At 35.6% G+C, this 9,229-nt stretch overlaps 1 protein-coding gene across 1 annotated transcript; it reads left to right on the top strand.

Annotated features, from left to right (window-relative positions):
• The first annotated feature begins 1,626 nt into the window (after positions 1-1,626).
• On the top strand, positions 1,627-7,230 carry LOC134655727 (uncharacterized). The gene is made up of 6 exons (XM_063511190.1): positions 1,627-1,749; positions 2,213-2,336; positions 3,275-3,425; positions 4,671-4,790; positions 6,790-6,912; positions 7,090-7,230. The coding sequence occupies exons 1-6, from the start codon at positions 1,677-1,679 to the stop codon at positions 7,213-7,215; spliced, it is 717 nt and encodes a 238-aa protein (XP_063367260.1). The 5' UTR covers positions 1,627-1,676; the 3' UTR covers positions 7,216-7,230.
• The last annotated feature ends 1,999 nt before the right edge of the window (positions 7,231-9,229 follow it).

Here is a 9,229-nt window from a genome sequence, read left to right as displayed (position 1 = left end):
ACGTGAATTATTTGACTGGTTCTTCAATGTATGGCATAAACCTATCCCTGTCCAAGTCATATTCTAATCAAATATGAACCGCGAACTCTCAGCGGCCAGTACGTACAGTAAGAAGGTTATTAGCGGATTAATGTCGCTGATTGGTAGTTATTGACATTATATGCATTTCATCTACACTTAGCTGTGTACGTTAGTGTAATAGAGACAGGCTCTGTAAACGTATCGTCTTATTTAAATGTAGGCGTAATTGTATATGTGTGCTAATTTGGCCCGAGAATTTGAACGGTAATGTTCCCAAAGGCGGTTTCCAGTTATATGCTTTCACTGTACTTACTTCACTACATAGTATATAAAACTAAGTCGTTTCCTGCTGTCTGTCTGTCCCTATGTACGCTTAGATCTTTAAAACTATGCAACGGATTTTGATGCGGTTTTTTTTAAATAGATAGGTAGAGTGATTCAAGAGGAAGGTTTATGTTTAATTTGTTAACCCGTGCGAAGCCGGGGCGGGTCGCTAGTATACAATAAAACCTTGATTAATTAGTCTTGAACGCGTTTCTATTATATAGTCAACACCCGGCAACCCATCGTGCCTATTTATAAAGTCCAGCTATCACTTTACTTCATTCACATTCGCAACTACCGAACAACGTCATGCAACTAATAACATTGGCGGAATCATGATAAATTGGATGGAAGCTACATATTTTTTAACTCGACACATTAAAGAGAGGTGTCACATATTTGACGCCAATGTCTATCTGTCTGTCTGTCCGTTTGAGGCATAATAGCTCTCCAACGGATGTTCCAATTTCGAAAGCGAGATTTCTTGCGGTGGTTCTTAGCTATGTTTAATAAAAATCGATCCAGCAGTCTGAAGAGTGAAGAGTATCAGCTCTTTTCCAAAATTATGCAAGGCATTTTGGGAATAATATGGATTTTGTTGGCATACAACATAGTGTTTTTTTATTTAAATTTAATAATTATTCAAAGATGTTCCATGTCATAGTCTTGTTATATGTGATGGGCACTAACCCGCTCTGCGCTTGCACCTTAAACCCTTTCTTTAAATCTTCGTGACATGGATCCCGACTTGACAGAGGTCCGCAAATTGACACAGCTTTGACAGCCCTCCTGTCACTTCGATTTAGGCAAACTTGACGGGATAATCTGCTTGGATGAAATGGACCTAATGCGATTTTATGGTAACATCCAAATTTAATGACGATTCAATGTAATTCATATTTGATGATGAATGAAAGTTATAAGATTTCGGACCACCGCCTCACTAAATTAATCACGTGACAAATTGGCATGCTGAAAACAGTTTGAAACTAGTAAAGTAGCGGTAACAATAATAATATATTCCTAAACGTTAATGATAAAATTTTAGTGTTTTCGGACTCAGTGGAATATCACAATGATGATACATCACCAACAGAAGGCATCACTAAGGCAACTAGCTAGAGTTATATATCTACTGTCTCTAGACTCACCTTCATTAATAATGTAAGTAGATAAATAACTAATGAATGATTGCAATTATTATCATAATCTCCCTTCTTGATAACGTCAATTAATAATTCACAAAACCTCTTATTGTCGGAGGCAATCGCAAACAGATACTGACGTCCAATACCCAATACTATCGCGACTTGGGACTGAGTTAGGGCAGTATGGAGAAAGTGCTTATGTGTTGTATTTTATTATTGAACGGGGGGCTGGTTTACTCACAATTGTTGAGTACAGGTAAACTAGTGCATAAGTAATGATTATATTTATTAGGTAGGTAATAAGAAAAAAAAAATCCTAGGTAACTTCTTTCATGCTGATGATGATGGCTGAATATGATGCTTTAGTTACCCGGTCTTAGAACAAGTTTTCACATACGCACTACAGACGTAAGAATATTATTACGTCTGTTTCTCCTCTAATTGAATTAATTTGATACTCTAGTCTTTTTTCGTCATGTCTGTCTGTCTGTCTGTCCGTCCGTATGTCACAGCCATAAATTACGGAACCCTTCATGGGCGAGTCCGACTCGCACTTGGCCGCTTTTTTTATTTTATTTGTCGGAGATGTCCGCAATGGTACGGTTTATCTCTATTACTTATGTATTTTTTACATCTTCTTGCAAATATTGTATTGTAGTGTATTGTATTGTATTGTATTAACTACTATTAATATTTTATTATACGCTTTTTATTTTCAGTTAGTAATGTCCATTTAGTGAACCACATTCCATATATTCTGGAGTTCATGGGAACTGCTATGAAGGATGTCGAGGCTTACGGCTGGTGGAACTTGAAAATACCGGACTATGTGGTTGAAATCGAGTAAGTTGTTTTTATTTTATTTTATATTGGTAGATTCGCCAGTAACTGGCCACTTTTAGTAACTGGCCGCCCTAAACTAAAAGTGAATTCTATTCACCTATAAACAGAATTCATTTTAATAAGGCGGCTATTATAGTTATTGAAGGCTGGCCAGTTATTGAAACCTTATACTAAAATGAATTATGTTTATAGGTGAATAGAATTCATTTGGTGGCCAATTACTAACAGTGGCCAGTTACTGGTAAATTATCCTATGTATATTTAAAATATTTATAAATCTTATTGTCCCAGTGGATATGCGTCGTTTAAGGTGCCGTAGGTTCTGATAGCGGAGTTTAAAAATAAGTAAAGGCTTTACTGGCAATTTGCCCTTCTTTTTCGCTTGATATATGCCTAACAAAGGTACTAGTCCCAAAAGGCAAATTATTTAAGATTTTCAACTGTCTAAATACCTAGATATTTTTTTCGTTTAGGTGCACATTATGCGAGATGCCAGACGAAGATAGGCTATCTCCAATTTTATCTCAAAGTCAATAACTTTCTTTTTATCTTATCAACATTTTGTAATTTAATTTTCGCTAGAAACTGTCAATTAGCCGGAATCAGCGAAATCTGAAAGGGAATTATGAAAAACAAGCCAAGTCTGTATATAGGTACCCGGCAATCCCGGCATCTTGTTATTTTTGCAAAATCTTAAGACATTAAAACAATGGAAAACGTGGGAGGATAAGATAATTTTTCTTCTATTACGTACATTTATTTATTTATAAAAAACCTTGACACCTTATTTGGATATCACCATATTAAAAAGAAGAACATTTTATAGAATCGTCATCGTGTCATACTCACCCATCTCACCTAAACTTTTTACCTGTAATTCTTAGTATAAGTTAGCAATAAATTCTTCATAAGTATATATTGTATTTTTCTCCCAACAGTGAAGATGTATTCGATTGGAAAGTCAAAGGCCACGTTGCCTTCAAAAATGGCTTTGTCACGTCGATCCAGAAACTTGACCTCATTCAGAATACCCTCCAACAGATTTGGCGGTTTGACAACACAGACAATACTACCAGCGTGTTTGCCCAGGTAAACTCCAGTCCAGAACTTTAACTGGACGTCCAGGCTCCCATACCACCACTACCAATTGTCACCCTGACCCTATTGTGACACTGACAATTTCCAATAGATTTTTCGGTCGGTAATAGTAATAATAATGACAGTACAGAATTTACTTGTTGGAACAGTAATGTAAGTTGAATTTGCCAATCTCAGGTGATAATTATCAGTGTGGTGAAGCAGGGGCGGCCAGGACTCCATTTTATAAAAGTCTAAGTAAATATTTTTAGTCTTATATAAAAATCTAATATTTATTTACAAATTGACGACATTTATAAAACTTAAAGTATAAAATCAATTAAAATCCTAACAAACGACCACAAAAATAAATAATTCAAATATTAATAAAAACTATAATATATTATTTAATCTTAATACCATTCCAATTAGCTGACCAAAGGCGGGTTTAAATTCAGCAAGCTGTACCCGCACCTTTTTCATTACTTACACAATTTGTTGCACAATGTTTAGATAAATACTTACCTACTTACTCCGTATACCTAAGATGGACTAATTACCTACCTAACCCTTATATTATACCTAAGAACTGATGTAAAAAGTAATGAAATAAATGCATTTGTATTTGTAATAACTGAATTTTTTGTCGCTATTGGCGAGTTTAAAATATGTCTCACGAAAGTTTAATATCGACCATAATAACTGATTTAACAGGTGTAAATAAAATTGGCAACATTTTTGCAATAATTGACACTTGCTTAACCAATAATGAGTGGGCTTTCGACTGGTGTAGCCGGTTTTTTAGACCTATCATCTTGGGCTTTATCGTAATTTGCACGGAAACACTAAGACCAAAATTTTCTCAGTCGGTACTTAAAAATGTGATTTTGAAGTGAAAACTTCTTTAGCGGCGCTGTGCACTTTTTGTGATGAGGAAAAAATGTTAAACTCGTAACAGCTAGGTGTCACGTGACCGTAAGACGTAAGACGGACACGTGACCTGATCGAAAAACTGTCATTGAGTTTTTCTTTATTGATTTAAATGCCATCTAGTGAGTTTCCCTCTAACTAGTATTAATATAACTCGAGTACTAACAGTGATGTGCTTAGGGGTTTCAAGTAATGCGACGAAATAACGCTAGATGCCGTTAATTCGTCATTTCGTCATTGCCATAGTGCTGCAGACATTTTGCAATGGTGATTGAGTTTTCACTTCTGCCGGCACTTCCTGAGTGCAACCCGTTGTTTTTTTTTCAGGCTACGCTGAGGATGACAGATGTGAGGTTGGGCTACGACGTCGAAGTGACGTTGGAGGATGGCAGCCTCCACCATTTCACAGGGATCTTTAGACACAACCTCGTTCAGTTTCCCTTTGCGGTAATAAGAACGACGAAACGTGCCGAGAAAAGATATGCACTGCCTTTAGCCCTTTGTCTCGTCTAGGCGGAGGCACGGCCGTGCCCCCAGATATTTAATTTCTACGCCCATAAACTAAATAAACAATATCCAAATATTTTATCCGATAGCCTAGTAATAGACTCCAAATAAATTAGTATTTACAGTTTTAAATGATTCACGGTTAGTTTCACTAGACTTAAACAATACTAAAGGTAATCATAATCACGGTTCATATCCCAGTCTGTATAAGGGCCAGTTGCACCAACCACATCAACGACGACTGATCAACGTCAGCCTGCGCGACCCAGCGCTTTACTATGAAACTTTCCATACATATCTGGGGGCACGGCAGTGCCCCTGCCAAGTCGAGCAAAACAAAGAGGCACGGCCGTACCATCCTTTTCTCGAAGCGATTCAGGCCATTTTTGACGTCCTGTAATTTTGTGCTGGCTGAAGCTAGAACCCTGAATTTTCAGTAATATATAGGGCTAAACGTGCTTAAAATATATTCTCAAAAACATTCAATTTGAACTAGTAGTTTAAGAATTATTGTACGTCAAAGTTCCTTATTTTCGCCACTGACACACTCACTCACTCACTCACTCACTCACCTACGATCATCATAATTCTAAGGTACTTCTAGTATACCCACAAGTTTCAAATTTTAAACATAAGTAGTTTTCAGCTAATCAAGCCATAGAAAACCTAAAAATATTGCAATATCAGTCACGTTTTAAAGATCTAAGAACTGCATAAGTAAGTTTGTAATCCCATATAAATATATGCTATTACAAAGTTACTGTTGCAGTTCCTACAAACAGTAGGTAAAGTAAAGGTACTTACACTACGATGTACGATGTGAGTATGAATGAAGATGTGTTTCTTTATGATATGAGCGTTTTCCAAATAAAGTGTACATTTCATTCATGTCTTCAAAATATTGACTTCTTGGGCTCATTTTACTCAAAATCATTTGTACATTGACGCCTCATACATGAAAAAATGTGTCCCAAATGTTTGCATGAAAATTTTTTTTTCCAGTGCGTCACGTTCATACAAATAAAAAAAAAATTCATACAAGAATGTGACGATCTGGAAAGGAATTTTTTGGACACATTTTTTTATGTGTGAGGCGTGAATGTACAAATGATTCTGAGTAAAATGAGCCCAAGAAGTCAATATTTTGAAGACATGAATGAAATGTACACTTTTTTTGGAAAACGCTCATATGTGTATACATAGTATGGGTATGAGTACCCGAAAAGAAGGACTGCCTACAAAAAGAGATAAGATCCCATCAAAAACCTTACATGTAGGGCTTGCAATCCGGATCCGAAATGTATGAAATTATCCGGATCTGGATCCGGATCCGCGGATATTCCCATACATTTCGGATCCGTCGTGCAAACCCTACTTACATGTAAAAAGGTGCAAGTCTCGCAACGCTTCTACTACAAAAAAGTTTTGAGATGTACTTAATGTGAAACCAAGTCGGTTATTTTAATCAGTGCCAGGGGGTGTTAAAACTGTATCAAATATATATCTTTAATTTGTAATAGGTACATATAATGACTTGGCAATCACACATAATGCTTTACTCGTACCGTACTCGTAAATATGTGTAATGCTCGAACTGCAATTAGCGCTAGCGTTATGTTCAATTAGTTTAGTAATATTTTTAATAGGTGACGATGATCCTTATGTCATTTTGCAGCCGTGCGATGGCCAAGTCATTATACGTATTACAAATTAAAGATATATATTTGATACAGTTTTAACACCCCCTGGCACTGTTTAAAATAATCGACTTAGTTTCACATTAAGTACATCTCAAAACTTTTTTGTAGTAGAAGCGTTGCGAGACTTGCACCTTTTTACACGTAATGTTTTTGATGGGTAAATTTAGCGAACTCTTTAACGATACGAACAGTTTGGTGCCATCGACCCTAAGACTAGTGAAATTAGTATAATTTTTCAGGTAATATATAATATGTTTACTGAAGATTATTCCGCGACGGTGACAATGGATACTCTGGCAAGGAGCACGAACAAGATGATTTTCGCTCCTGCTACGGCTCTTACGCAAGTGCTGTCACACTCGGTATGAAGTATAAAATCATAAATAGTTCATTTAAAACTTTTAATTTTATCGTCTTGTAATAAGATAAGTTTCCTGCGTCTTGCGCTCGCCAGCAAAGTTATATTGCGTCTCTTTGCAAGGCCCACGATGCAGTGGATGCATCGTGGGCCTATTTTTTTAATTTCTTTTTTTTTACAGTATGATGTGGCAAGCGCCGCCGATGGCATGGCATCCTGGGCTGCACAAGTTTTTCAACCCATCCTCCTCAACGTGGCTCTCAACAAGGTGGAATTCCCTCAAATCTGTTACAACTGCCCCGCTTAAATATTCGCTTCTCGTAACATAGTTTTGATGAGAGATTAAGTGTTTTTTGTACTACGTAGTCAAGCAAAACTAAGGTTTCTTGATCTGTGGCCGTAGTAAAGATAACAATCGTATCGAGAAACGAAAATTAACCCTTCATAGGGCGCAATCTGTTGTAAGACAAAAATTACTCTATAACATCATCTTGGAAGCGTCTACTTGACAATTTACTTCCCCTTTTTTGGTCTTACCTACACAAGCTATTATATATAATTATGTAAGTATCCCTATTTGTATGTTTTTTCCCGGTTGGCTTACGTCGAACTATAAATATAAATAGGTCCTTATTAAGTAGATAACTTATATATGTATGTTTATTTATATATTGAATTTGTATATATGTAGGTATATTTAAAATGTATATTTGTGTAAGTATAGTATCATAGTAATCTCGTGTCTGTTTTCATATCCACTATTTACAATCCTGCACCAAACAAACTATCTCTGTTTAGCCCAATGGTTGACTGGTAGAATGCCTCAAGGCGTTAAGTCCGCCTTGTACTGTTTTTGTGTAAATTCGTGCAATAAAGTTTAAATAAATAAAATAACTTATTATTTAGGTACCTATAGCATTTGACTAAATCTATTTATTCAAGTAATTTTAATAGGTAGGATATGTTTCCGTAATGACATGAAATTGAAATTTTATGACTTGAATTTAATATAAATTCTTCGACAGCATTTATGAACCAAGCTTACCTACCTCTATAAACATTGTACAAGTATTAAATATACAACACAATAAAGAAATATATTATAATAAAAGGTCTGAAATCCGGCTTTAAACGAAATACACATAATTAAACGCAATGAAGCGGGAAGGGGTATTAATGTGTTATTTATTATAATTTTATATTTTTCTTGTTTTATAAATAAATAAAATATTATAAAATATTTTGATTTTAATTTACACTTACCCCCCTTTATTGTAACATGCCTTCTTCTTTATGTTGTTTTACTAGGTAATAAGCGTAGAGCGGATATCAAAAATCGTAGGTATATTTATTTGAAATCGATCTGGCATTGGCATGATAACCTACTGAGATGAAATCAAGATCAGATTTTTTCATTAAGGCATACGGCATACCTACTTTTTGAAATTCTGCCATCATCTACCGCCATACATAATGTTAGTCAGAATACTCAGAATTAATCACCAATTCGGCATACTAAACTATAGTGATGCAAACAGCTAGTTGGGCTGGCAACGCTCGCTGGTACGTGACTTGGCAGTAATGTTGCCAATTTGTTGGCTGGCGAGCATGTTAAGAAACCTTCTGTTCTTAGCGGTATTTCGATTATTATGTCAAATAAACTAAAAGCTGTGAAATGTAAGTTTTATTATAAGTTTCATTAACTTAAACAAGGCTCACGCTAAAACCAAATTCTTTAATACATTTAATGACTTGGTCATCTCACGGCTGCATAAATCATATACGGATCATCGTAAACTATTAAAAATAATCCTAATTGAACATACGGTAGTAGCCCTAATCACATGCAGGTTGAGCAATACACATACGAGTACCAGTAAAATTACCTGAATGGCTTCGAGAAAAGAGTGGAAAGGCCGTGCGTTTATGTTTTGCTCGACTTGGCGAGGGCACAGCCGTGCCCCAGATCTACGTCGCACAACAGCCGCAACAGCCATCAGAAATGCCATTCAATTGTCAGCCGTATTATTACGCAGTAGATAAATATCAAATTCAAAATTTTCCAGTGGCTGTTACGATTTTTCGGTTGGGCAATAACGTCATTTGATTGATTGAACTGCAAATCCTGCCTAATCAAAATACCTATAATCAAACATTAATAATGAATGATTATCATTATACCTACATTTTTAAGTAGGTAATATATGGATTTTTCCTTACAAAGTAACAAAACTTAATAGAAGATCAAGATAATAAGCATGCATTAATGAAGTGAACAATCTACTTAATACATCCTTTGTATAAAGAGTCACATTGATATT

This window comes from Cydia amplana, chromosome 17 (genome assembly GCF_948474715.1).
Source record: "Cydia amplana chromosome 17, ilCydAmpl1.1, whole genome shotgun sequence".
NCBI lineage: Eukaryota > Metazoa > Arthropoda > Insecta > Lepidoptera > Tortricidae > Cydia > Cydia amplana.
Note: the sequence above shows the minus strand (reverse complement) of the source record. Positions and strands in the feature narration are given on the sequence as shown.

Bases quoted from the DNA above. Each gene is read 5' to 3' on its own strand.
- LOC134655727 (XM_063511190.1), top strand. From the start codon at position 1,677: ATGGAGAAAGTGCTTATGTGTTGTATTTTATTATTGAACGGGGGGCTG. The intron at 1,750-2,212 runs GTAAACTAGTGC...TTTTATTTTCAG, and splicing joins CTCACAATTGTTGAGTACAG to TTAGTAATGTCCATTTAGTG. The intron at 6,913-7,089 runs GTATGAAGTATA...TTTTTTTTACAG, and splicing joins CGCAAGTGCTGTCACACTCG to TATGATGTGGCAAGCGCCGC.